General features: G+C 56.6%; 2 protein-coding genes and 1 long non-coding RNA gene across 5 annotated transcripts in view; 1 reads left to right on the forward strand and 2 right to left on the reverse strand.

Moving 5' to 3' along the window:
• The window catches only part of LGALS2 (galectin 2), a 31952-nt gene extending 30171 nt beyond the window's left edge, over positions 1 to 1781 (reverse strand). The window contains exon 1 of the mRNA XM_012458914.3: positions 1766 to 1781. The gene's annotated coding sequence lies outside the window, so the exon portion shown is untranslated. The remainder of the gene's footprint in view (positions 1 to 1765) is intronic.
• Positions 412 to 24517, forward strand: GGA1 (golgi associated, gamma adaptin ear containing, ARF binding protein 1). 3 transcript variants are annotated; one of them, XM_012458909.2, is made up of 17 exons: positions 412 to 496; positions 4752 to 4836; positions 7057 to 7132; positions 9148 to 9246; positions 10669 to 10792; positions 11242 to 11342; positions 12049 to 12129; positions 13941 to 14081; positions 14158 to 14239; positions 15541 to 15648; positions 16372 to 16524; positions 20072 to 20136; positions 20579 to 20751; positions 21896 to 22092; positions 22945 to 23114; positions 23354 to 23464; positions 23550 to 24517. In XM_012458909.2, the coding sequence occupies exons 1-17, from the start codon at positions 454 to 456 to the stop codon at positions 23658 to 23660; spliced, it is 1920 nt and encodes a 639-aa protein (XP_012314332.1). In that variant the 5' UTR covers positions 412 to 453; the 3' UTR covers positions 23661 to 24517. The 3 variants fall into 3 exon arrangements, 2 of the variants coding, with proteins under 2 accessions (XP_012314332.1, XP_064224088.1); XR_001108422.2 differs by lacking the exon at positions 22945 to 23114 and having other exon boundaries at positions 23550 to 23635; XM_064368018.1 differs by lacking the exons at positions 22945 to 23114; positions 23354 to 23464; positions 23550 to 24517 and adding an exon at positions 22248 to 22717.
• Positions 15028 to 20572, reverse strand: LOC135271241 (uncharacterized). The gene is made up of 2 exons (XR_010339357.1): positions 18301 to 20572; positions 15028 to 17085 (listed from the first exon to the last, which is right to left on the reverse strand). It is a non-coding gene; the product is annotated as an uncharacterized LOC135271241 (long non-coding RNA).
• Positions 24518 to 27746: the final 3229 nt, after the last annotated feature.

Here is a 27746-nt window from a genome sequence, read left to right on the forward strand (position 1 = left end):
ATTCTCCCACGTTCGCCTATAAACGGAAGTACCCGCTCAGGGCTCCGGAAGTGACCTCAGAGCCCCTCAGCAACATGGCCGCAAAGCTTTCTTCCGGAGGCGGTCACAGACATCTCCGTGACGCAGAACGAGTTAGAGCGTCCCTTGGGGTTTCCATGGTGCTGCCCTTAGCCTCCAGTCTCTCCGCTTCCTCTCCCGCCTGAGCGCCGGGAACGGGAAGGCAGTCGGCCGGTCCCAGCCACGACGTAGACGCCGCTTGAGGGAGGGGTTGGGCGAGTAGGTGACGCTCTAGGCGAGCTCGTCGATCTCTCTATGGTGCCGAGCGCGCCCGTGCGCCGCTCCCGAGCGTCGGGGCCGAAGTTGCCCCTTTAATCGGCAGAGGGCGGTGCCCAGGAGGTCCCGCGAGAGCTGCAGGGGGCGGGGGGCGGTGCCGAGGCTGGGGGCCCGTGGCGGATGGAGCCAGCGATGGAGCCGGAGACTCTGGAGGCGCGAATCAGTGAGTGTCCAGGAGGGGCGCGGGCCGGACCGGAACCGGAACCGGGGGCACGAGGCGGTCCCCTTCTCGGCGGGGGCGGGGTACGGGGCGCCCCCTCCTCACGCCCCGCCCCCGGCCCGGGAGGGGCGGTGTCCTGAGTCGGCCCCTCAGACCCCGTAGCTATGGAGGACCCCTGCTGTAGCGCGGCCCCGCGGTGGGAGCTGGCGCCGCCCACCCATCTGGTCCCTGGGCCACGACCCCTGGGTAGGGGAGTGAGCTGCGTTGGGAACCCCCGGGCGGAGAGAGCAGCCTGCAACCCCCCAGGCTCACGTTGCTCCACGGAGTAGCGGCCCCCCGGGTAGCATCTCGTACTCGGGAGGGAGGGACCCTGCTATTCTCAGGCCCGGAATCCTCCACTTTCTGGCCCTGCATGGCGTTCCTGGTGCCCACAACTACTCACATCTGTTCATTACCCCGTACAGGAAGGGAGGACCCACTACCCCATATGATTCCTCCCGCCGCCCGCTCCCGGTCTCTGGCCACACAGTGAGAAAACCCCGCACCCTACAGGCTTGAGAAGATCTGGTCTTACACTCCGAAGTATTATAATTCCAAGCACCCTGTCACTACCCTCAGCCTCGACCCTCAGCCTCCAACATGCCTTTCCCAGCTCTTGCTGAACTTCCTTCAAAGGCCTCCGCATCCCTTTTTTTTCTTATTTCTTCTCAGACACAGCTTCCTATTGCTTAGGCTTCCTAGCCCCAAACCCTCCACCTGAGCTCCTTAACGCACAGCCCTGATGATCCTCCGCTCTCACAGCCGTGCTCCTGGACTCTGCCCCTGAAAACCGTGGCTGGCTTCTCCCTGGTCTAGTGTAGGCTCTTCCCAAGGTTCTAACTGCTGTTAGAGCCCTGTCGTTGCCAGGGCCTCAGAGAAGCCTCTTGGACCCAGGCACACCAGCAGCGTGGTTTGGGGTCATGGCTGGCCCCTTTTAAGCCAGGCTTGAGCAGAGTTGAACCATGAGGTTGTCCCCAGAACCACATCATCTCCAGGGCTGTTTCAGAGTCATTCTGGCCAGCAGAGGGGAAGGGGGTGGATAAGGGGCACTCAGCAGCCCCGGACTGTTGTGAACGCCTCAAGTGTCCACCTGGGTCTCAGCAGCAACTGGGGCTGACTGATCTCAGACACAGGACTTGAGCTGTGGGTCATAAAAAACATTCTCAGGTTTAGCAACAGTGGCGGTTTTCTGAGAGTCCAGAGAGTCTAAAAGCAGGCAGAAGTTAGAGATACCTGGGTTTGGCTGGGCGCTGATACATTGGGGCTGGGATTTTCTCCTTTCCTTCCTCTTTGTGTCCTTGCAAAATTGTAAGATCTTCCCTCTTCCTTTGCGGAGGGTGGAGGTAAAGGGTAGCTTCTTTTTTTCTCTCTCTCTCTTTTGAGACACAGTTTCGCTCTTGTCCTCCAGGCTGGAGTGCAATGGCACAATCTCGGCTCACTGCAACCTCCACCTCCCAGGTTCAAGCGATCCTCTTGCCTCAGCCTCCTGAGTAGCTGGGATTACAGGCGTGCACCACCACACCTGGCTAATTTTTGTATTTTTATTAGAGATGGAGTTTCACCATGTTGGCCAGACTGATCCGAAACTCCTGACCTCAGGTGATCTGCCCATGTTGGCCTCCCAAAGTGCTGAGTTTACAGGCGTCCGGGCTGTTGAGGTAACTGCTGTTATTGCCAGCACTGTGGAGTGACTGGGTGGAGTCTTAACCCTGTTGTGAAACACCTCCCTCCCTCTCTCAGTGTTCTCCTCAACTGCCTGCTAGAAAGGGTACTACCCCCTGGTAGAGTTAAGAGGGCTGAGGGTCAGGGGCCAAGGGCCAAGGAGATCAGTCAGATCTCCTTGGACCTGGAGGCCCTGACTTTAAGCCAGATGCAGGGGGAGAAACATGATGTCTCATGATGCCCGCGCTTCCTCTTCACTTGTGTCTGAGCCAGGAGCGGTCCAGAATCAGCTGCTCTGACCTCACTCTGACTCACATGTCTTTGACACTTGAAGGGACTTCCTGTTTTAGGGTCTTCCAGCTGGATGTCATTGAATGGGCAGTGATTCTAACGTTAGGCTGGTGTTCCCCAGGCTTTGTTTGGGGACTCAGAGGCAGAGTAGACAGTTACCCTTACCCCTGGGGTGGGAAGGGTCATATTCATCGTATCTCAGGAGGTCAACAGGGGCTTCATTTCTCTGAGGGACTGGAGAGTCTTGTGGGGCTCCTGTAACAGAGATCTAGACCCAGAGAGAACATTTGTCCTTCTGATCTCAACTCAGCATTACCTCTGGGAGCCCTCCCACAGAGCAGCTCCCCAGGGCTCTGAGAGCCTTCCCGGAGAGCAGCCCCCCACCCCTGAGGCTTTCTGCACTTCTCCCTGCTCTGCTTTGCTCTGTAACATTTCGCAACCGCCTGCAGTACACTAGGTTTGTTAATCTGAATATTCATTGTTTCTCTTGCTGGGCAGTGAGCTTCAGGAGGGCAGGGACTTTGTTCACTGCTGGAGCCTGAGCACCCAGAATACTTAAATCTGAATTGGATGAATGGTTGCTAGCCACTGGAATTCCAGGGCTTTGGGCCCCCTGCCATAACGTATGGCCCAGGGTAGGCACCACAGGCCGGGTCAGTCCCCAGCCTCCTGTCCACAGATCCTTCTCTGTTCTACCACCTGGGCTGGGTCCTTACACACCCTCAGCTCGGTGCTCAGGCTTGGGCGGAACTGGCTGGGAAGGGGTGACGCTTAGAGGCTGGCTATGGAGAAATGATCGGGCTCTGGCTGCCCCCATGGCCTTCCCATGCAAAAAGTATTTTGTCATCCAAAATCTACATTTCGGTTGGACGCGGTCGCTCATACCTGTATTCCCAGCACTTTGGGAGGCTGAGGTGGGCAGATCATTTGAGGTCAGGAGTTTGTGACCAGCCTGGCCAACATGGTGAAACCCCATCTCTACTAAAAATGTTTAAAAAATTAGCCAGGCATGGGTGGTGGATGCCTATGATCCCAGCTACTCGAGAGGCTGAGGCAGGAGAATCACATGAACCTGGGAGGGGGAGGTTGTAGTGAGCCGAGATCTTGTCACTGCACTCTATCCACTCTATACATTTCCATCCTGGGTGACAGAGCAAGACTTAGTCTCAAAAAAAAAAAAAATCCATATTTCACTTCAACTTTACAAGTTGGGGAAATGGAGGTTCAGGGAAGCATGTAACCTAGATTGTTGTTTAACCAGTATTGGGGGTTAAAGGGGTAACTGTCTGCTCAGTTTACCACCCACTTGTAGATCTGTCTGCCCTCTTTTTTGCCACTGCCCATTTCTGGATTCAGACTTCCCCAGAACCTCACCCCTGCCTGCCTGCAGCTGACTGCTCATGCATTCATTCATTTGCCGAGGGGAGACAGGTTTGGACATGAGTGGCTGGGGTTCAGTGTCGTAGCCAGCTGAGGGACACAGAAGAGAGAACTGACCCAGCACTGCTATCCTGGGCAGGAGGAGAGGATTAGGGAAAGGGACACTGAGCCACTTCCAAGGGAATGAGGGCTTTTGAACCTGGCAGGAGGTAAAACTCACAGTCCTTACTGAGGCCTCTCATGCTTTGCCTTGTGCGGTTACCCGCATCTTTCCTGGCCATGCAGCCATGAGCGGGGTCAGAGGTGGGCCAGCTCCAGCTTGGGTGAGTCCTCCTGGTCCCTGCTTGTGCGTTGCCTCTTCCAGGCAGCCTCCTCGGCCCCAAACTGAACTGAGTCCCCTCCTCCCGGTTTCCACAGCTCCTTGACGTCCCTCTGTCACACTTTATTGAGAACCTAGCTTCCCATAGCCCACTTCCCAGCTACGCAGTTCCTTGAGGGCAGGACCATGATGTTTTCTCCCTTACTTCTGGATCTCCTCTGAGCATAAATTCCAGTTCCATGAGACTTGTGGGGACGCTGTACTCAGCGAAATCAGAGGAGGTGGGGCTGGCATGAGGGGTCCAGCTGCAGGGGTGGGGGGAGTGGAGAGGAAGGGAAGGACCCCGACCGTAGTCTCTGAAGTGTTTGGAGGGCAGCTGTGCTTATCTGCTCGTTTACACCCACACTCAGGTCTTGAGGCTGTCAGGGCACGAAGGCAAGGGGAGAGTTTTCCCACGTGCTCAGTCACACTCCTCTCCCACTCCTGACCACACCTTTGCCAGAGTCAGGAGTGGAAAAGCGGGGGTCTCACTGCTGGGCCCCAGTGACCCCCGCTTTCCTTTTCCAGACAGAGCCACGAACCCCCTGAACAAGGAGCTCGACTGGGCCAGCATCAACGGCTTCTGTGAGCAGCTCAATGAGGACTTTGAGGGGTAGGTAGCCAGCCCCACTTGTTTGCAGCTGCTGTTTACTCTCCAGACCCCAGTCTGGGGTACAGTGTGGCCTGGGTGGATGGACACCCAGTTTTCATTGTTAGCATAGTCACAAAGCAATGAGGACTGGGGACTTGGTACCGAATGCTGCTTGTGTGTCACACTCTGGCGTGGTGGGCCTTGCTGGATTCATTTAACAGGTAAAGAAATCAAGGCTCAGGGGACTCAGATCTGCCCCCACATCTCACAGAGAGAAAATGCTAGTCCTGAACTTGATAAAACCCAGACCCCCCAGACCCGCAGCCAGTGCCTTGTGGGGAAGGACCACCCAGAGGGAGAACCGCATGTTCCCCAACCGGGAGGAGGCCAAAGGCCCTTTGCTCAAGGAAGAACCAGAACTACCTGTGTTAGAATCACCTAGAATGTTGGCAGGGCACAGTGCTCATGCCTGTAATCCCAGCGCTTTGGGAGGTCAAGGCTGGCGGATTACCAGAGGTCAGGAGTTTGAGACCAGCCTGGCCAATATGGTGACACCCTGTACTAAAAATGCAAAAATTAGGTGGACATGGGCCAGGCTCAGTGGCTCATGCCTATAATCCCAGCACTTTGGGAGGCCAAGGAGGGCAGATCGTGAGGTCAGGAGATGGAGACCGTCCTGGCTAACACAGTGAAACCATGTCTCTACTACAAATACAAAAAATCAATGCGGCGTGGTGGCACGCACCTGTAGTCCCAGATACTCGGGAGGCTGAGGCAGGAAAATCACTTGAACCCAGAAGGCGGAGGTTGCAGTGAGCTGAGATCACGCCACTGCACTCCATCCTGGGCGACAGAGCTAGACTCTGTCTCAGAAAAGAAAAAAATAAATTAGCTGGGTATGATGGCATGTGCCTGTAGTCCCAGCTACTCGAGAGGCTGAGGCAGGAGAATTCCTTGAACCCGAGAAGCAGAGATTGCAGTGAGCCGAGATTTGGGCCACTGCCCTTCAGCCTGGGAAACAGAGTGAGACTCCATCAAAACAAAACAAAGAATCACCTAGAATGCTTGTCAGAAATGTACATTCTGTTTTGGTTTTTGTTTTTTGAGACACAGTCTCACTCTGTTGCCCAGGCTGGAGTGCATTGGCACAGTCTTGGCTCATTGCAACCTCTACCTCCCAGGTTCAGCAATTTTCCTGCCTCAGCCTCCCAAGTAGCTGGGATTACAGGCACCCACCACCACACCTGGCTAATTTTTGTATTTTCAGTAGAGGCATGGTTTTACCATGTTGGCCAGGCTGGTCTTGAATTCCTGACTTCAGGCGATCCGCCCACCACGGCCTCCCAAAGTGCTAGGATTACAGGTGTGAGCCACTGCACCCAGCCAGGGGTGGACATTCTTAGTGGGCTGCCCAGGTGATACTAAAGGTTGGGAACCACAGACAGTGGTGTGTGTGCTTTGGTGTATGCTGCTTGGGTGCGGGTTCCATCCACTCTCTTAGTTGAGTAACCTTAGGTAAGTGGTTGCTCTGAGCCTCAGTTTCTTCCCAGTTGAAGGAACTTCCCACGGTGAAGCGGGAATAATGGTGCTGCCTGCCTTATGCAGCTTAGGCAGGAAAGTGCACGGGCGGCTCCTCACACATGACTAGTGTTCGGCATGTGTGAGCTGTTACTGTCACTGGTGACCGGCCTTTTAAAGTTCGGTAGATGATATCACCATCTCCACCATGAAGCTGCTCTGATTTGCCACAGCAGAACATCCTTTGCCACCTTGAGTTCCAGGGAACTGTCTGCCCATCTCTCGTGGCATATTATAGCTGTCTGTATGGCAAGCCAAGCCAAGGACGTGACACATCAGAGTTCGTAGTCAAGCCAGCCCAGGGGCTGAGCTCACACCTTTTGAAGGTCCCTGCCTGCACTCACTGCCTGGCCCTGCCCTGCCACAATCCCAGGCCACATCTGATTTGAGAGGGAGCTGGGCCTTTGCATATGCCCACAGAAGCCTTGGAGGGCTGTAGTCCTGTGGGCTGGGGTGGTGGCCCTCCCCTAGGGTGACCAGGGCTCCTTGGAGGCAGACTGAAGTTGAAGTCCTGTGTGCTGGGATGGTGGCCCTATCCTAGGGTGACCGGGGCTCCTTGGAGGAGGACTGAAGTTGAAGTCCTGACGGGCTGGGATGGTGGCCTTCCCCTAGGGTGACCGGGACTCCATGGTGACTCTGACTCCGTGTTGTTCTCCCACCCAGGCCTCCGCTCGCCACCCGGCTGTTGGCCCACAAGATCCAGTCCCCACAGGAGTGGGAGGCAATCCAGGCCCTGACAGTAAGAAGGGGAGAGGCTGCCTATCCGTCCCCTGCCATGTGATGACAGCAAGGGAGGCCAAGACTGAGGTTCTTGGGGTCCATAAGGCTCTTCAGAGCCCAAGAGAGCTGTGCTAAGATGGCCCAGGACGGAGGTCCAGACCTGCTCTAAGGGTCCCACCACAGCCAGCGGGCTGGCCTCCCACCCCAGCATCCATACACGTAGGCCTCTTGCTGAGGGAAGGCCCCCTAGGGTCGTCCTGGTCCAGGGGGGTCCTTGCCCCAGCTGCACATTGGCTGCGAGCAGGAAGCGTGTTCAACACACTGAATCAGGGCCCTGCCCAGACCTGCTGAGGCCACACTCCTGGAATATTGCATCCAGGATCTGCACGTTTTTAGAGCTGAAAGGTGGTGCCTGGCTTGGGCCTGAGGCTTTGCATCTGTTCAATAGCAGAGGAAGAAGAGTGTACTGTCTGTGGCCCCAGCATGGGCCACATACAAACCCACCATAGAGCAAAGCTGATTTTAAGTAGTGGCAGAGAAACAGTTTCTCTTTTAATATTTAGGTATTTAGCTGGGTGCAGTGGCTTACGCCTGTAATTTCAGCACTTTGGGAGACCAAGGCGGGAAGCTCACTTGAGGCAAGGAGTTCAAGGCTGCATGAGCTATGATTGTGCCACTGCACTCCAGCCTGGACAACAGAGTGAGCCCTGTCTTTAAATCATCATCATCATTATTATAATTATATGTTTTATTAGATGGAGTCTTCACTCTGTTGCCCAGACTGGAGTGCAGTGGCACGATCTTGGCTCATTGCAGCCTGCAACCTCCGCCTCTTGGGTTCAAGCCATTCTCGTGCCTCAGCCTCCCAAGTAGCTGGGATTACAGGTGCCTGCTATCATGAGCTATGATTGTGCCACTGCACTCCAGCCTGGACAACAGAGTGAGGCCCTGTCTTTAAATAATCATCATTATTGTTATTTATTTATTTATTTATTTTAGATGAAGTCTTGCTCTGTTGTCCAGACTGGAGTGCAGTGGCACGATCTTGGCTCACTGCAACCTCCGCCACTCAGGTTCAAGTGATTTTCCTGCCTCAACCTCCCAAGTAGCTGGAATTACAGGCCCCTGCCTCCATGCCCAGCTAATTTTTGTATTTTTAGTAGAGACACAGTTTCACCATATTGGCCAGGCTGGTCTCGAACTCCTGACCTCAGGTGATCTACCAACCTCAGCCTCCCAAAGTACTGGGATTACAGGCTTGAGCCACTGCACCCAGCCTATTATTATATATTTGTTTTTACATTTTTTTTCTCAAGTATGATGAGTCCTGTGATTTCATAGACACAGCTTAGGATAAGGCCAAGGTAGATGTTGTCTATATATGTTTTTTTTTCTTTTTTATTTTTTTGAGACAGAGTATCTCTCTGTTGCCTAGGCTGGATTGCAGTTGTGCGATCTTGGCATACTGCAGCCTCCACCTCCTGGGTTCAAGCGATTCTCCTGCCTCAGCCTCCCAAGTAGCTGGGACTACAGGCGAGCACCACCATGCCCGGCTAATTTTTTTTTTTTTTTTTTTTTTTTTTGTATTTTTAATAGAGACGGGGTTTCACCATGTTAGCTAGGATGGTCTCGATCTCCTGACCTCATGATCCACCCGCCTCAGCCTCCCAAAGTGCTGGGATTACAGGTGTGAGCCACCATGCCTGGCCTATATATGTTTTTTTTAAAAAAAAACGAAAGACAGTAAGCAAATAAAGTGCAGCTGGTACTCAGATGCGGGGCCTAAGCTATGGAGGAGCCTAGAGCATTGCTACAGGTTGGGCATTGCTGTGCACTGTAGGGCGTGACCCTGTCCCCCAGGGAGTGATGACCAGTCCCAGAGGCCTCTGTGACTCAGAATCTTCCATCCTCACAGGTCATTCTCTGCCTTCTAAATGTCCACCATGGGCTTCTGGGTCCTGGCCAAGGCGTGGGAGGGAGGCCACCGCCTCTGATACTTCCTGGGTGTCCCCTCCCATCCCCCTCCCTGCACAGGTGCTGGAAACCTGCATGAAGAGCTGTGGTAAGCGGTTCCACGACGAAGTGGGCAAGTTCCGCTTTCTCAATGAGCTCATCAAGGTCGTGTCTCCCAAGGTTGGTGCTCCCAGCCCAAGCTCAGACCTGCCTTGTCAGACATTGGGAGAGGAAAGAGGACCTTGAGGGGGTGGAGCGACTGCCGCTTTCTAGGGAGCCTCCTGCTGGGGTACCATCTCAGCCCCCCACTAGAACTCAGACCCAGCACAAACACAGCTCCCTTCTCACAGTCCCCTCATACCCATTCTGGGCCAGCCTGGGGTCTCAGGGAAGAGTGTTTTCAGGCTGGCCAGGAGCGGGGCAGCTGTGGAACTGCCCGGTGCTTAGGGAAAAATGATTCCAGGGAATACATCTGTCAGCATGTGCAGCTGACAGATGGCTGGATGTGTCAGTGATCCCTGGCCTGAGATCATTTGCTGTAGACCTGGCTGCAGCACCCTACCAGGTCTCTGGCAGCTTTCCCTGTTCCCACCACACAAGAGCAGCCTCTTTGGGCCTTGGCATCCAAGGCCACAGACCCAAGTGATGGAGCCTACTGGCTCCAAATGGGCCATCCCCAGCTCTGGTCTTCAGCCCGAGGAGTCTTTCTAGAGACCATGGACCTTTTTTTTTTTTTTTTTTTTTTTTTGAGACAGAGTCTTGCTCTATCACCCAGGCTGGAGTGCAATGGCATAATCTCTGCTCACCACAACCTCCGCCTTCTAGGATCAAGCAATTCTTCTACCTCAGCCTCCTCAGTAGCTGGGATTGCAGGCATGTACCACCATGCCCGGCTAATTTTTTGTATTTTTAGTAGAGACGGGGTTTCACCATGTTGGCCAGGCCGGTCTCGAACTCCTGACCTCAGGTGATCAGCCCGCCTTAGACTCCCAGAGTGCTGGGATTAAGTGCAGCCTCCCAAAGGCGTGAGCCACCGCACCCAGCTAACCGTGATTTCTTAAGCTCTTTGAGTGTCAGCCCACCCCCTTAGCCCTTCCTTGCCCAGACCCATCCTTTAACCAGAGCTACTGAATGACCCAGATGGCCTCCCGTTCTCCTCCCAAGAGGGGACTCTGGTGTGAGAGCCACTTTCCCCAGCTCAGTTTGCTGCTAGGAGATGGGGAGTGGGCCCAGGGCCTCCCAGTCCCACACTTGTCCCTCCCTGGGCAGCCTGGAGCCCTCTGGCTCCTCCTTCCTGGGATGTCAAAGCTAAGTCCCCAGAGTTGACTGCGAGCAGGCCTGTCCCTCATGTCAGTTCTGCATCCTCGCCTGAGTGCCACCTAACAGGTGGGGAAACAGACACTGAGGGCTGACACAGCTAAGTGGCAGGGGTAGTAGGTGAACTCAATCTATCCCAGGCTGCTTGGGTGGGGCGGTGAGGACCCTATAGGCCAGAGGGCTTCCCAGGGGAGTCCTGGGGAGGCAGTAAGGTGTGGGCAGGGCTTGAGGCTGAAGTGAGTGGTGCTGGGTAGTACCAAAGGCCTCCCCACTGTGTCCCTGAAGTATCTGGGCTCTCGGACATCAGAGAAGGTGAAGAACAAGATCTTGGAGCTCCTCTACAGCTGGACAGTGGGCCTGCCCGAGGAGGTGAAAATCACAGAGGCTTACCAGATGCTAAAAAAGCAGGGTGAGTCAGGCACATAGAAGGTGGGGGTGACCAGGGCCTGTCCCCTCTCCCCCACCATGAGCTGGGGCTCCAACAGCTTCGGGGGCTTCTGAGCCAGCAAGGTCATGGGTCTGTCCTTTAACCCCTTTAACTAGAACATACAGCTAGTGGGGCCTTCTGTGCTCTGCCTGAGGCTAGCTTGGGTGGAAAGAAGGTGGGTTCGAATCAAGCTTACCCTCAAAGAGTGGTTTCCAGGGAGTGGCCTCAAAATATATGTCCCCCAAACCATCTCCCCCAGGCAATTTGATGCAGTCAAGAGCAGGCCCAGGCCACCCAGAGTCCAGAGCCAGCATGCTGGTGAAAGACTGACCTTCCTTTTCTGTCCTACCCTTGCCTGCCCCCATCCCATGTCACCTCGTACTCCTGGCCCGGGACATATTGACAGCCTCTCTGACACTCATCTCATCCAGGGATTGTGAAGTCCAACCCCAGGCTTCCAGATGACACCACCTTTCCCCTTCCTCCTCCACGGCCCAAGAATGTGATCTTTGAAGATGAGGAGAAATCCAAGGTGAGACTCCAGGGAGGCACAGATGGGGACTCTGAGCCCAGGTGTGGGTCTGAGGGTTCTGACCTGGCCTCAGCCTTTGGAACAGCAGCACACACAGCCTAGGCACCGTTGTGGGTGATGGGTGCTGTTTACTAGGCACTTAATATGTGCTGAGTATGTCCCATACAGCACCCACACACACAGGAGTGTGTCTGGTGTCCCTGGAGTTTGTTTGAGGGCATTTCATAGGTTAATCAGGAGTTTACATATCTCTATGTATTTTGACCTTTTCAGTAAGAATTTTACTGATTGTTTTGTTAAAGTTAATAAAACTTGTGGGTGAAAAATTAAACAGCACAGGAGGAGGTAAGATTAAAATAAAGAGGTTAAAGTAAAAGTTCCCCTCTCCCCAGTCCCAGTCCCAGCCCTAGCCCCGGATGGCACCTACTGTGAAGGTTCTCGCTCTCAGAAAACCATGGGGATATAAGAAGTGCCACTTGTTGATTACCTGTTTCTGCCTGGTACTGTGGTGTGCACATTATGTGCGGCGTCTCCGCTGGCCTATGGCCACCCTCTCAGGTGTCAGTAAATTCTCACCATTTCACAGAGAGCTTAAGTAACTTTTTCAGGTCTTACAGGCAGGAAGTGGGGAGCCATAATGTGACTCCAGCCTTCTGACCCCTGGCCCAGGTGCTGCCCTCACAGTCACACCCCTCTGTCTCTGCAGATGCTGGCCCGCCTGCTGAAGAGCTCCCACCCTGAAGACCTCCGCGCAGCCAATAAGCTCATCAAAGAGATGGTGCAGGAGGTAACGACCGAGCCCACAGCACAGGGAGGAGGCAGGATGGGGGTGTTGAGCGGGGCGGCCGAGATGGGGCTGTGTGTGTCAGTACATGCAGGGAGCCCCACAGTGACCCAGGGCTGTCACAGCAGAGAAGCTGACTGATGCTGGGGACCAGTGTGTGCAGGGAAGAACTCCCAGCAGCCTGGGTGACTTGCCCTGGATGGGCCTTTGGGTATCTGGCTACCTCTTCCTCAAAAGTTAGAAATGAATTAGGCCTCAGTATATGTTTAAAAATACATAAATAACATAATTGTGTATATGTGTATGTGTATGAGGAGGTTTTTTTTGAGACCCTGAGACAGGGACTCAGTCTCTTGCCCAGGTGGGAGTATAGTGGCATGATCATGCAGCCTCGACCTCTCAAGCAGTCTTCCCACCTCAACCTCCCAGGCAGCTGGCACTCAATATGTGAGCCACCACACCTATCTAATTTTTTTTTTTTTTTTTTTTTTTGAGGTGGAATTTTGCTCTTGTTGCCCAGGCTGGAGTGCAATAGCGCAATCTCAACTCACTGCAACCTCTGCCTCCTGGATTTAAGCAGTTCTCCTGCCTCAGGCTCCTAAGTAGCTGGGATTACAGGCATGTGCCACCATGCCCAGCTAATTTTGTAGTTTTAGTAGAGACCGGGTTTCTCCATGTTGGTCAGGCTGGTCTCGAACTCCCGACCTCAGGTGATCCGCCTGCCTTAGCCTCCCAGAGCCACTGCCTAACTTTTGTGTTTTTTGTGGAGTAGGGGTTTTGCCATGTTGCCCAGACTGGTCTGGAACTCCTGGGCTCAGGCGATCTGCCTACCTCAGCCTCCCAAAGTGCTGGAATTATAGGCACGAGCCACTCAAATGTTTAATTTTAAAGTAAATATGCATATGTTTTGTGGGTGCCTGCTGAAACTTTTTTTCATTGAGACAGGGTCTCATTCTGGAGTGCAGTGGCATGATCATGGCTCATTGCAACCTCGACCTCCTGGGCTCAAGTGATCCTCCCCCTTCAGCCTCCTGAGTAGCTGGGACCAAAGGCACATGCTACAACACCCGGCTAATTTTATTTTTTGTAGAGACAATCTCCCTTTGTTGCCCAGGCTGGTCTTGAACCCCTGGACTCAATGACCCTTCCCCCTCGGCCTCCCAAAGTGCTAAAAAAAAAAAGTTTCAAAGCTGGATGTGGTGTCTCATGCCTGTAATCCCAGCACTTTGGAGGCCAAAGTGGGAGGACTGCATGAGGCCCTTTCACTCTTCAAGGGAGGGGCATGCACACTAAGTGGGGGCAGGGGAAAGCGGGGCTGCTCCCAGCAGCAGCCTTTAAAGGTAGTCTCCCCCATCTGCCAGGCACCAATGGACACTGGAAGGGTCTTCATGCTCATTTCTAGGCTGCACCTGGTGACCACAGAGGTCCCCTTTCACTATAAAATACAGGAACCTCCTTTGAAAGGGCAAACACAAGGAGGGCAAGTCACTGAGAACCACAGTGGACGTCTAGGGCCCTGGGCCTTCAGAAGCACCTGGCGAGGGGGCTGGAAACCCAGGTTCCTGGGCCATCCTTGGAGATCCTGATGAGCCTGTGCAGACACCTGGGCAGTGGGGTCTTCTTGGGCCAGCGTGCCCTTTCTGGGCATGAGGGGCTCCTGGCAGGGCCTGCTGAAGCCCCACCGAGAGTCTCATCCCACAGTCAGCCAGCCATCACCCGGATCCCAGCACACTCGCTCGAGTGGCGGGGGCAGTGTCTCATCCAGGCCGAGCAGGGCACAGGTTCTCAGGGGCCCTTGGCTGATGTGTCCCCAGGACCAGAAGCGGATGGAGAAGATCTCGAAGCGGGTGAATGCCATCGAGGAGGTGAACAACAACGTGAAACTGCTCACAGAGATGGTGATGAGCCACAGCCAGGGCGGCGCAGCAGCCGGTAGCAGTGAGGACCTCATGAAGGTGCACCCGCCTCCCCCACTCCCTGCCCACTCCACAGTCCACTCAGGCCCTGACCTGCCCGCCCTGCTGCCCTCAGGAACTGTACCAGCGCTGTGAGCGGATGCGGCCCACGCTCTTCCGACTGGCCAGCGACACAGAGGACAATGATGAGGCCTTAGGTGAGCCCGGGGCAGATACTGAGGTCAGGTCCCCTACTCTCCTACCCCCACCTCCCCCAGGCCCTGCCAAGTAGCTGCAGTTGGAAGGAGCCACCACCAGGGGGCCCTCTTCTCCAGCACCGACCTTGGGTTTCTCCACTCTGAGGATAGAGAGCAGGGGCTGCCCGCTGTTGAGAGGCCCTGTGGGCCAGTCCTCTTCACGGCATCTCATTTACTGCCAGCAGCTGCACAGGAGGCAGAACCATCCCCTTTCACAACTGGGGCTAAGGGAGGGAAATGACTTGCCCAGATCACAGAGCAGAACAGTGGCAGAGCCAGGGAGACGGAGGGCCATCTGCCCCGGACCTTCCTCCCTGGTGAGGGAGAATGGAAGCTAAGAGTGCATCCCACAGCCCAGGCAGTTCCAGACCTGAGCCTGAAGGCTTATGCCAAGGCCACATACCAGGTTCTTTTCCTTGATCTCTGCCCACATGTCAGTCCGGGCCACTTGGGCCGCGGTCTGGGTACCCTCCACTCCCTCGTTAAGCAGGAGATCCACCCACAAGGCTTGCTGCCCAGATTGCCCCATGCCCTGGCACCTGGAGAAGCAGTGTTGCCAAGGGCCCGATTGGTACCAGGCACTGTTCTAGGCCCTCCGGGATCTGGCAGTGATCAAAGTTGGCAGAAGGCTGGGCACAGTGGTTCACACCTGTAATCCCAGCACTTTGGGAGGCAGAGGTGGGAGGATTGCTTTAGGCCAGGAATTCAAGACCAGCCTGGGCAACATAGTGAGGCCTCATCTCTATTACAGATATATTTATATTTGAAAAAAAAAAAAAAAAAGTTGACTGAAGCCTCCTCATGGTAGTTTAGTGTGAGGAGGCAGACAGTAACCAAGTCCATGATCACCATAGTTTGTCACGGTGGTAAGCGGCATAGAGGAAGATAAGCAGGGACGGGATGAGGTTTCACAGGAGGGGGTTAGCACAGGCCTCCTGAGGTGACCCTTGGGTGAAGACCTGAAGGCAGTAAGGGATGAAGCCAGGCAGAGAACAGAGCTGGAGCGAAGGCCTGGAGGCGGGAGCGGGCCCAGCGTATTCAGAGACAGCCAGGCAGTATGGCAGGGAGTGAATGAGGGGTGGGTGGGAGGTGAGACCAGGGAGGTAGCGGAAGGCCACAGTCTCAGCGGAGAGATAGGATGTTCCCCTGCCCCGTCCCTTCCCCTCACATACAGGCTGTGATGGCTGTGGGGTGCTCGTCTCCTGCCACCCAGAGGCCCCCACAGTCCTTCAGCCTGGCCTCTCCCCTCCTGCCTGTTCCAGCTGAGATCCTGCAGGCCAATGACAACCTCACCCAAGTGATCAACCTGTATAAGCAGCTGGTGCGGGGCGAGGAGGTCAACGGTGACGCCACAGCCGGCTCCATCCCTGGTGAGGAGGTGGCAGAAGAGCTGGGAGGGGATCCATCAGGCTGGAGGGGCACAGAGAGTGCAGGGTGGTGTGCTGGTGTCTGAGCTGCTGGTCTGACTGCCAGAGTGACCCTGGCCCCTTAAGATGGGGAAGGCCCCAGGGAGGGAGCTTGGGGTGAAGTCTGTGCCAAGCACGCAGCTGTGGGGAAGCAGTCTGGATGTGGGAGAGCGGGGGAGCTGAGGGTTTGGTGAGGACAGGCGGTAGAAGGGGTAGAAGGAAGGCTTTCTTTCATTTGACAAATCTGGCACCTGTTGTATAGTGCTGGGCGACAGCCCCGAGGCTGAAAGTGGGAGGGGTTAGGGAAGTACACATTACAGACCCAGTTCTAATAAGGGTAAGATCTTGGGGGCCACAGAAGGAGTTAGAATTGGTTCTGTTAGGGAGAAGTGGGGATGGAGGCACCACACGCAAGCAGCCAAGCTTCAGCAGGGCCTTTAGGATGAAGGATGGGTAGCAATTTGCCCAGTAGAGCTCAGAAGGAAGTACATTCTGGACAGAAGTACCAGCATATGCCAAAGACAGGTCCTGTTGAGCAGCTTCCAGGCAGGGGCTGGGTGGCCAAGGACAGGGAAGCAGGAGGCCAGTGGTAAAGCATGAGGGTTGGCTGTTGCTCCCCACAACCCTGTGGACTCCAAGAGACACGTGTACACCTAGGACTTGCCAGCCTCTTCTTTCCCACCCCAGGGAGTACCTCGGCCCTGCTGGATCTCTCAGGTCTGGATCTCCCACCTGCGGGCACCACCTACCCAACCATGCCCACCCGCCCTGTCGAGCAGGCCAGCCCCGAGCAGCCCAGTGCCTCAGTTTCCCTGCTTGATGACGAGCTCATGTCTCTGGGTGAGGAAGGGGCCAGGTCTGGAGGAGGGCGGGCTCAGCAGCAAGTGGGGCATGATCCCAGGACGCACTCACAGCTGGCAGAACACCAGTACCACTTACCGCGGGCTTGAATCCTGTGGGCCACGTGGATGGGTGTTAGGCCCATTTCACAACTGAGGCTCGGGGAAGGTAGGGAGCTTGTGCAAGGCCACACGGCCAGAGGGTGTGAGGCTGGCAGCCAGGGGGAGCCAGGGGATTTCCCTGCAACAGGTTAGAGCCTACAGTTGGGAACTTTCTGGGCAAAAGTTCAGCAGTTTCTTTATCCACCAAGGAGAGCGGGCTCTGGGCTCCACAGCACCCAGAGGCTCCAGAGAAGCTGAGGCCCAGGCACAAGGGACTCAGTGATCCAAGCTGGTCCAGGGCGAGGCCTGCTGTTACTCCTGGCAGGCTTAGGCTCCAGAGCTCAGCAGGGACCAGGCTCACCCCGGGGAAGAAGCAAAGTGGTACCAGCTAGCTTCAGGGCAGCAGCCCTCTCCCCGCTTCTGAGAGCTGAGCTGCAGAAGAGCCTCCTCCTCAGAGCCGCTGAAGGAATGAAGAGCAGAGATATTAGGCCCTATCAAAGGACTCCTCAGGGATGTATTGGAAGCCAAGATTCAGACTGTGGTCTACTGAGCCAATTCTGAAGCAAAAACCAGGCCTGAAGGCCTTAAAGAAGCTACGGGAGCCCAGGCCGCCCTGGGCAGGGTCTGCCTGGGTTCCAGGAGGGCTTCCTTAGGTGTAGTGCCCACTGCTGCACTCTGTCCTGTCTTAGACAACCCTCACAGTCCCCACAGGCAGGTGCCATGAACAGCCCCACTGCACAATGCGTAGAAAGGCACGGTGGCTCACACCTGTCATCCCAGCACTTGTGGAAGGCCAAGGCAGGCAGATCACCTGAGGTCAGGAGTTTGAGACCAGCCTGGGCAACATGGTGAAACCCTGTCTCCACTAAAAATACAAAAATTAGCTGGGTGTGGTGACGCATGCCTGTAGTCCCAGCTACTGGGGAGGCTGAGGCAGGAGAATCACTTTAACTGGGGAGGCAGAGGTTGCAGCAAGCTGAGATCACGCCATTGCACTCCAGCCTGGGTGACAGAGCAAGACTCCATCTCAAAAAGACAGCCGGGCGCGGTGGCTCAAGCCTGTAATCCCAGCACTTTGGGAGGCCGAGGCGGGTGGATCACAAGGTCAAGAGATCGAGACCATCCTGGTCAACATGGTAAAACCCTGTCTCTACTAAAGATACAAAAAGTTAGCTGGGCATGGTGGCGCATGCCTGTAATCCCAGCTACTCAGGAGGCTGAGGCAGGAGAATTGCCTGAACCCAGGAGGCGGAGGTTGCGGTGAGCCGAGATCGCGCCATTGCACTCCAGCCTGGGTAACAAGAGCGAAACTCCGTCTCCAAAAAAAAAAAAAAAAGAAAAAGAAAAAGACTGTGTGACTTGTGCAGAAAGGGCTCCAGGACTTGAGCTAGGCTCTGATCCTGAAGCCACACGCTGAGCTGCTCTGCTGCTCTGACTCGTTGTCCATAAGCAAATAAAGGGAAATGACCTGGGGTGTGGAGGGAGAGCTGAGGGAAGGAGGCCTGGTTGTGAGCCCCCTTGTGAACCCATCAGCCAGCACCCTCCCTGAAGCCGCTTACGAGCCCAACACAGCCGCCCCCTCTTCATTCAGAGCCAAGGGTGACCTCAGGGAGAAGACCTTTACCCCATTCTACACAGGTAAAGGATGGTCAATGAACGCTTATACAAGGTTTACCTTCCCCTGTGGAGCCAGCCCTGGTGAGCTGCAGTTGGTGAGTAGGGAAGTACTGCAGGACCGCCAGACCCCCCGCAAGCAGCTACGGTGCCACCGCCACGGGAGAAGCGAGGTGCGCGCTGCACTTCCTGTCCCCGAGTTGCATCGGCAGAGCCCTGAGCCACCAGCTTCCTTCTGGTTTCCTCTCAGAGGCAAAGTGTGGGGGCGCAGGAGCCAGAAGTGCCAGGGCAGCCCAGCCAGAAGTGCCTAGGCCTGGGGAGTAGAGCAGGCCCTGGGGCCACAGAGGGGCATGGTCCTCACTGCTCTCCATGGCAGGGGTTGGATAGGGTTCCTGTCTGTCAAAGAGGGTGTTCAGACAGCCTCGACCTCCCCTGTCTCAAGCGATCCTCCCACCTCAGGGTCCTGAGTAGTTGGGACTACAGATGTGTGTCACCACACCTGGTTAATTTGTTTCTTAAAGGCACAGGGTTTCCCCTGTTGGCTGGGTTGATAATGAACTCCTGGCCTCAAGTGAGCTGGCCGCCTCGGCCTCCTAAAGTGCTGGGATGACAGGCTTGAACCACTGTGCCCAACTCTCTTTGGTTTTGAGATGGGGTCTCACTATATTGCTCAGGCTGATCTCAAACTTCTGTCCTTGACTAATCCTCCCATCTCAGCCTCCCAAGTAGAGGGGACCACAGGCACTAGCTAATGTTGCCTGTGCTTACATCGAACTCCAGCTTCAGCCTCCCAAATAGCTGGGATTACAGACATTAGCCACTGCACCTGGCTGCTGTCTCCATTTTGCAGATGAGGCTGTCACCTCCCCACCCCCCACCCCCGCCAGGATCACACAGCCAAGTGTCAGAGTTGTGTTCAGATGCTGGCAGTCGGGCCATGCTCAGTCCAAGTCCAGACTCAGCCACTTTCCAGCTGCGTGACCTTGGGCAGGTTATTTAATGCCTCTGAGTCCATTTTCTTACACTAAAAGAGGGCTGAGAACCTCGCCCTTCCGTTTGAAGGTTGTTTGAGGATTAATCAAACAACCTTCAAAGCATCTACAGGGCCTGACACATCCAGGGCATCATTAGTGCACCTGATCTCCGGCCTCTAAGAGGCACAGCTAGAAGAGACCCAGCTGCCCCAGCTTCCTGGTACTTTTGCCTTTGCCTGTCAGGTAGCGCTTCAGTTTGGACCTCACTTTTTCAGGATTTGCTAGAAACAAGATCACTTATCTTCTCTAAGTCAGATCCTTCCCATCCGCAGCTAGTTTCAGGGCCATCCACAGGATCCCCCAGCCCTCTGTGGTACCAGTCAGCCTCACTGGCACATGCCAAGGCCAACAGGACCTTCAGCATTGCCCCCAGTCGAGCCCTGTCCTTGTACTCATGGGGACATTGTGGCTCAGCCAGCATGGTGTCTAGCCCACGGTCACGCAGCAGGCATCCCTCGAGTGGGCAGTTAGCCTCAGGCGGGCACAGAGCTGCTCTCTGCTGCCAGCCAGCGAGTGAAGATGAAAGTCCTGATGTCTGTTGTCTGTGTGCACAGTAGATTCAGAGTGGCCTGGTTGGGAAGAGGGGAAGCATGTGTGGGGTCAGCACCAGGGGCTGCCAGGATCTTGGTTTCTAGTTCTGCTCTGCTGCTGGTTGCTTCTGAAAGCGTGGGTTTCTCCCCTCCATGTGGAGCCTCAGAAAGGGGGCAGGGAGCCCCACGCCAGCACACATGCCCCTTGGCGCTCTGGCCTCTGCAGGGTCAGCCCAGTTCCTTCACCTCTCTCCTGCTTTCCCCTCAGGCCTCAGTGACCCCACACCCCCTTCAGGCCCAAGCCTGGATGGTACCGGATGGAACAGCTTCCAGGTAGGAGGGGACCACAAACTAGCCTGGCCTCTTGAAGTCTCAGGGTCAGGGCAGCTGGGACAGGCCGCCTGGGGAAACTGAAAGCATGGACGGGCTCTGCCAGCGGGTGGCCCAGGGGCCTGGAGACACCAACCCAGGGAAGAGGGCCTCTCCTTACTTCCAGCTGTGTCTTCTCCAAGTCTCAGTCTCAGGGCTGCAGCCCAGCCTTTGGGATTGAGATGGGTGATCCCTCTTTTCTTGAGGGTGACAGAGGTCCCTGGAATGTAGAACCCCCAACCAGACCCAGCCACCCTGCATCATGGACACGGGTGGTCTGGGGTCCCTGCCTCTGTGGCTGCTTTCCCAGATGTCATCTGCAAGGAGGACACTGAGTCTCAGGGCAGGTTCAGGTGGCGCCGATGCCTCTAGACAGCCCCGCCCACCTGCATCCTTTGCCCCACAGTCGTCGGATGCCACTGAGCCCCCAGCCCCTGCTCTGGCCCAGGCCCCCAGCATGGAAAGCCGACCCCCAGCGCAGACATCCCTGCCAGCAAGCAGCGGTCTGGATGACCTAGACCTCCTGGGGAAGACCCTCCTGCAGCAGTCTCTGCCCCCGGAGTCCCAGCAAGTGCGGTGGTGAGGGCCCACCATGGCCGGCATGGGGTGGGGAGCACTCCCTGTTCCCACAAACCAGCAGCTTCTCCTGGGCTTGTCCAGGCCCAGCAGGAAGAGGCTCGTTGCTGGCTTGTTCTAGAAGCAGCAGATTCCAAGCACTACACCTGCCTCTGGAAACACAGCAGTGCCCAAGGCAGCCCAGTGCCCCTCTCACAGAGCACAGAGTTTATGAGACAGAGACCTGGGCCCACTGGCCTGGCCTCCTCCAGGCATTCCCAGCTCCCTAGAGAAAGGCCAAAGGCCAAGAGGGCCAGCAGCAGGAGGACACTGGGTTGGAGTGAGCAGGCAGGGTGCAGGATGGAGAGAGAACAAGAGCTGCTCCTTCTAAAGGTGAGAAGACCCAAGGCCAGAGAGACAGCCGTGCATCAGGGAAAGAGCCAGGAAGCCCAGCTTTTCCTGTGCCCCTATCTCTTGGTCACCAAAGAATCACTTCTTTTTTTGAGAGGGAGTCTCTGTCACCCTGTCACCCAGGCTGGAGTGCAGTGGCGTGATCTCGGCTCACTGCAACCTCCATCTCCCAAACTCAAGCAATCCTTCTACTTCAGCCTCCTGAGTAGCTGGGACCACAGGTGTGCACTACTACGCCCAGCTATTTTTTTTTTTATTTTTTTTATAGAGACAGGGTTTCACCATGTTTCTCAGGCTGGTCTCAACCTGCTGAGCACAAGCTATCTGCCCACCTCAGCCTCCTAAAGTGTTGGGAAGACAGGCATGAGCCACCACGCCTGGCCAAGAATCACTTCTTTTTTTTTTTTTTTTTTTTTTTTTTTTTTTTTTTTTTTTTTTTTTGAGACGGAGTTTCGCTCTTGATACCCAGGCTGGAGTGCAATGGCGCGATCTCGGCTCACCGCAACCTCCGCCTCCTGGGTTCAGGCAATTCTCCTGCCTCAGCCTCCTGAGTAGCTGGGATTACAGACACGCGCCACCGTGCCCAGCTAATTTTTTGTATTAGTAGAGACGGGGTTTCACCATGTTGACCAGGATGGTCTCGATCTCTTGACCTCGTGATCCACCCGCCTCGGCCTCCCAAAGTGCTGGGATTACAGGCTTGAGCCACCGCGCCCGGCCTAAGAATCACTTCTTAATGCACTGTCCCCCAATTAAGGGAGAAGCAGCAGCCAGCCCCCCGGCTCACACTCCGGGACCTGCAGAATAAGAGCACCAGCTGCAGCTCCCTCAGCTCCAGTGCCACCAGCCTTCTCCACACAGTGTCCCCAGAGCGCCCTGGGCCTCCGCAGCAGCCCACACCAACTGAGCTCTCACTGGCCAGCATCACTGTGCCCCTGGAGTCCATCAAGCCCAGTGAGTAGGGCAGGGGCAGGCGCAGGCTGGGCCGGGTCAGCTCGATGCCCTGTCGGGAGCTCTGTCTGGGGAAGCTGGTGGGAAGGTGGGGCCTCCCCTGGCTCTGCCACTGGCCAATCAGTGGGGAGCTCTGAGCAAGGCCCTCCCCTCCCCAGGAGTCACTCCTTATCTGCCCCAGAGCAATCACAGGACTGCTGTATAAACTCCAGGCTTACACAAGCAAGTCGACCTCTTAGGGAGTGTACCCTGGGCCTCTTCCTCCCCTGGAAGGCAGGGCCCAGGACACAAAAGAGGTTTGGAGTTTCTCCCAAATTACAGAATAAAGACCCAGATCCAAGGCTGGGCTTTTCCAGCCCGGGAGCAGTAGGAAGACCATGGCCCAGCCCCGGGCCCGAGCAGACACATGAGGTCTGGTGGTCCTCTCAGCATTGCCCTCTGTGAGTTCCCTGTGACCAAAGATACTGCCCCCTGACTGTCCCCCAATAGTGGGTAGAGCTGTACCTCTCACCTGAGCTCAGAGAAGGCGAGTGACTCGGGGTGAGCTTCACCCTCACCCAGAGTCCCTCGCCCCAGCACTCCAGGAAGCAGCCACACAGCACCAGGGGAACTTGGGCTGTGACTCAGCTCCGGGGTGGGTGTCCTGCCTCCACTGTCAGACTGGAGGTTCATCTGCCCTCTCTGGGCACCGCTCTGTGCCCTGCCTGCACCGCCACCCAGGGTCCAGGTAAAGCCCTGAGGCAGGCCTTTGCTCTTGCTGGCTGTGTGGCAGCCAGTACCTGAGGCAAGCTGGGTGGGGGCTGAGCGGCTGCGCTCCGGCTCGCTGTCCCATCGCCCTCCTGCCTTCTCCCGCAGGCAACATCCTGCCTGTGACTGTATATGACCAGCACGGCTTCCGCGTCCTTTTCCACTTTGCCCGTGACCCACTGCCAGGGCGCTCCGACGTGCTGGTGGTGGTGGTTTCCATGCTGAGCACTGCACCCCAACCCATCCGAAACATTGTGTTCCAGTCAGCTGTCCCCAAGGTGACAAGCCAGGCAGACAGGGCATGCCTCCCTCCTCTCAAGGCAGGCTGACATGGGGCTGGGTGGGGAGCCACTGGCAGAGGGCAGGTCTCCCTCCCTTGCTGGGTGGTCCGGGGGTGGAAGGGACCCAAAGGACTGAGCCCCAGGACCCCCAGAGGGAAGCTGGCAGGCTAGGCTGGTTCCTCAGAGCAGCAGAAGTGGCCAGGGCTAGCTGTGCCCATCCTGCCCTCTGCCCACAGGTTATGAAGGTGAAGCTACAGCCACCCTCTGGCACAGAGCTGCCAGCGTTTAACCCCATCGTCCACCCTTCAGCTATTACCCAGGTCCTGCTGCTTGCCAACCCCCAGAAGGTGAGGGACCCCCAGGGTGGTGCTGTAGGGTGGGGGCAGCCGCTTCTCCTGCTCTGACCCCTCTGCCTCCACATCTCTGCCCCAGGAGAAGGTTCGCCTCCGCTACAAGCTCACCTTCACCATGGGCGACCAGACCTACAACGAGCTGGGGGATGTGGACCAGTTCCCCCCACCCGAAACCTGGGGGAGCCTCTAGAACAGAGAGGCTAGGGAGAGGAAGGGGCAGAGGGACCGGTCACTGTCAGCCTGGAGGGAGGCAGTGGTGGCCAGGGCCACCCTTTGCTACCCATGGTCATTCACCCCCAGGCCTGGTGCTTCTTCCCACACCTCTGTAGCCCTCAAGTGACTCTTCCCCCTCCTGTTCCACCCCCCACCCCTGCTGAGCCAAACCCAGTAGGAGGCTGGGCCTGGGTTTGTGCTGCTGGGGTCTCCATCATCACCGGGACCTGGAGAGGGAGGGGCTGCGTGGCCTTGGAAGAACTTGGGGTCATGGGGAAGAAGCACGGCTGTCAGGGAAGGGCCAGGACCTCAGGCCAGCCCCGACCCCAGCTGGGGTGGGTTCTTCCCCGCCTGTCTCTTATGCCTTATGGGAAGGCCCAGCCATAATTCGGGGGCCATGCTGGAGCTGGGGACCAGCTCAGGCCTCCTCCATAGGAACCCGGTGACTGGGGTGACGCCTACACCCCCAGCTGTTTGCACTCTGGTGTGTGGTTTGACTCTGCTTTTCTTCCGGATTGGCCCTGTGGTCATAGCCTCAGGGGGCCAAGCTGGGGGATCCCCACCCAGCCCCTACTCCTCCTGGGGGTCTCCCTTTGCCATTGGGTCCCCTGAGGGATTATGGGGGCCCAAGGGTAATGCCAGAGGCTCGTGGTCCCAGCAAGGGGATCTAGGGGTCCTAGAGTTCTCAATGTGTCTCCTTCATTCATTGGCCTCTGCTGGGGCCTCCTATGGGCGTCTCACGTCTGTCCATCCATCTGTCCGTAGTCAGAAGTGGGGTCAGTGTGTGAGTGAGAGCAGGAGTATTTATGAAAATAAAACTTCATTTTTCCTGGACCAACTGCTCTCGTGGCCCTTCAGAGGTTGAGGGAGACAGGAGGGGTCAAGTTCAGGGTCCCTGGGGCTGCCCTGTAGAGCTCTCTGCTTCCGTCTTTGGAGGTCAGGCCTTGGGCCCCCTCCCCACCATCCCTGGGCCCTGCACAGGAAGAGGCCCTGCAAAGGGGCCTGTGGCCAGTGCTGAGTCACCAGAGAGGGCCCTGGGCTGTGGTGGGCCAGGGCCGTCCCAGCTGGAAGTGAGGGAGCGCCAGGGCCTGGCAGAAGCCCCAGCTGCTGCAGATGCCGAGGGGGAGGCCCCTGGCTGCTTACAACTTCCTCCTGCTGTGCTCAGTTCTCCACAAGCTCGATGCTGCAGCTCCCAGGAGGGAGGTCCGAGCCCAGCTTCTCCCTCTCCCCAGATGCTCCCAGGAAGCCCGGTGACAACCACAGTTTTTCCATGCAGACCCAGGGACCCGGAGCTGGGCCCTCTTCCCCTCCCAGCGGCAGCTCTACTACCCCACGTAGTGCTATCAGAGTTTTCTCCAATCAGGAGGCTGAGGTCCAGGCTCAGGTGTGGCAGCTGAGAGAGCCTTCTGGCAAGGGGGCTCTGGTCCAGGCAGATGGGCCCCATTGTGTGGGAGGTCTGCCTTGCGAGAAAGCAGTCCCTGCTCAGATGAGTTGGGGGAGGTTGCCGGCGGCTTCTCCTGAGCTGATGAGCCCATAGAGACCCTGGGAAGTCCCTCATTTAAGAAGCCATTTTCACTTTGTCTAGGCTAGTGTTCCCCAGTAAGAACTTGGCAGCTGAACCCTTCTCCTTAGATCCTGTTGTGACAGCTGGAGAATCCTGCCCCCCAACCCTGTGCACTGTCTAACACCATCCACAAGCAAGGGGCCCCTCTTTGCCAGGCCTGCCCTGGAAGTGCAGTCTGAGAGCTCCTCCCCGTCTGCCTTACTGCTGAGGGGACAAGAGGCATTAGCTGTGCCCTGCAGGAGCCTCCTATCAGGTTCCTGTAGCAGGACTTCCACCCTGGCACAGCCCCTGGAGGCTTCCAGACACCCCGTCCCAGCCACGTGGCCTTGTTCCTGTTTCCCTACCACCCCTGCAGGACTCGCCTCCACACTTGTGATGTCTCCCGAAAATAACTCCAGCTGGAAGTTTCTTCTACCTGAAATGAAACCATATCGCCTGCAGCATTCACCTGGGGCGCCTGAGCCCACCTGGAGCACAGTCTCATCACTGGCCATGGCGGGGAGGGGTGCAGTCAGCGTGGGGAACAGGTGGGACTGTGAGCTGGGAGTCTGGCGCTGGTTCTGGCTGGGTCACTGGCTTGCTGTGTGATTTTGAGGAAGGTGCTTTCCTTGCTGGAAAAGGGGAGAGGGACTCAATAAGCTGTAAGGCCCAGCTGAGGAGTCCTCAGGCAAAGGAGCCAGGCTGTTCCGGGGACAGGGAGGTAGGGGTCCCTTCAGCCTTCCCAACAAGAACTTGGCAGCTGAACCCCTCTCCTTTGATACGGTTGTGACAGCTGGAGAATCGCCCAGCATACCCACCCCCCAGCCTGTGCGCTCTCTAACTCATCTGCAAGCAAGGGACCCCCTCTGCCAGGCCGCCCTGGAGAATGCCCTGCCGCAGCCTTCTCCCTTGCCTTGTCCTTAACCCACCCGTCCCCTGAGTCATGCCAGTGCTTCTTGAGCAGCCCCTGGGCCAGCCCCATCCCAAGAGTTCACAAGTTGGCAAGGACTTGTGAGCCAATGGGGCACCACAGGAGCCCTGCATCTGCCTGAGAGTCTGGGGTGCGGGTCTAACCAGAGGAGAGGACCCTGGGCCTCACTCCGTGCAGGAGCCTTCCCCACATGCTGTGTTGCCACACACAGAGTCCTGGCTGCTGCACTCTGCAGTCGGGCTGGGATGCGGTGCACTGGGGGGCGCGTTCAATGGTCTCTTGAAGGGTGCCCACCCCCCCAGTGCCAGGCCAAGAGCAGTGGGACTTCCCAGACCTCGAAGCCACACTTCCATTTCTGTTGGTTTGGCTGAGGCAGCAGTTAATTTTGGTTTTCAGCAACCGCAGCACACTGCTCATCTGTTTATGGCAGCCAGGAGAAGTGGCGAGAGCCTGGTAGCCTGCCCCTGCCTAGTCGGTTTTTTGGTTTTTGTTTGTTTGAGGCAAGGTCTCTCTCTGTCACCCAGGCTGGAGGGCAGTGTTGTGAACACAGCTCCCTGCAGCCCGGACATCCTGGGCTCAGGCAATCCTACCCCCTCAGTCTCCTCAGTAGCTGGGACCACAGGCATGCGCCACCATGCCTAGCTAATTTTATTTTTTATAGAGCCGGGGTTTTGCCAGGTTGCCCAGGCTGGTCTGGAACTCCTGGGCTCAAGCAATCCACCTGCCTCGGCCTCCCAAAGTGCTGTGATTGCAGTGGCGGGCCACTGTGCCCAGTCTGCCTGGTCTCTCAACACGCCCCCTCCTCGAGTCTCTGTGGGCCTCCCAACCAGGGCACTGGCCCAGCAAGGCAGGCCAGAGGAGCCCCCAGACCTGGTACCACGGTAGATCTGATGCCAGCAGCCTCCCGCCTTAAGCGTCTAACTGCCCTGTGAAATGGGAAGTGAGGCTCAGAGAAGTCGCACATTAGGCGCTGAGTCTGGGCCTGCAGTCTTGAGATGTCTACCAGATGGGACATTGCCCCCTACCTCCCAAGCCCTCCCCACCAGCCTCTGTCAGGCTGTCCTCTGGGGGCTGGGCTCAATCCATACTCCTCCAGGGCTATCAGGATTAAAATGGAGTCCTCAGGCCTCGGTGCCACCCCAGGATTTCCTGGAAAGTCCTTTGGACTTGGGGAGGGAGTTTTTAGAGCCCCCGAGGTCTCACTGTGGCCCCGGGTGCTCTGGGTGGAAGTCCACACAGAGAGCAGCACTGCTGGATGCTATAAACAAGCGACTTGTCCGAGTGTCTCAAATGGGATGTTTTTGCTCCTGCAGCCCCTGCTACTGACCCCTGCTATCACCACCACCCAGCCGCTGACCTCCCTGCCCACGTCCTGCTCAAGCCTTACCAGTACACGCTGCCCAGACAGCTTTTACAGACAAATCTGCACAGAGGCTGCCAGGCCCCTCAAAGCAACCACAGGGGTTAAGGCGGAACCAAGCTCCAAGCATTTCTGGAGCTCCCAGGCAATGCTGTCTGGGTCTGGCACACCAGGAGAGCCCACGTGGGCTTAGGAGACTGTCAGATCTGCTTCCTAGCTTGGCCTCTGC

Source organism: Aotus nancymaae, unplaced genomic scaffold (genome assembly GCF_030222135.1).
Source record: "Aotus nancymaae isolate 86718 unplaced genomic scaffold, 86718_ANA_hifiasm-v0.15.2.pri h1tg000076l, whole genome shotgun sequence".
In the NCBI taxonomy this organism is placed as follows: Eukaryota; Metazoa; Chordata; class Mammalia; order Primates; family Aotidae; genus Aotus; species Aotus nancymaae.

What these genes read in the sequence shown, in the direction of transcription:
- GGA1 (XM_012458909.2), top strand. Translation starts at nt 454, where the DNA reads ATGGAGCCAGCGATGGAGCCGGAGACTCTGGAGGCGCGAATCA. An exon ending in GCAGTGAGGACCTCATGAAG is followed by an intron (nt 14,082 to 14,157) that starts GTGCACCCGCCT and finishes TGCTGCCCTCAG; the next exon opens with GAACTGTACCAGCGCTGTGA. An exon ending in CACAGCCGGCTCCATCCCTG is followed by an intron (nt 15,649 to 16,371) that starts GTGAGGAGGTGG and finishes TTCCCACCCCAG; the next exon opens with GGAGTACCTCGGCCCTGCTG.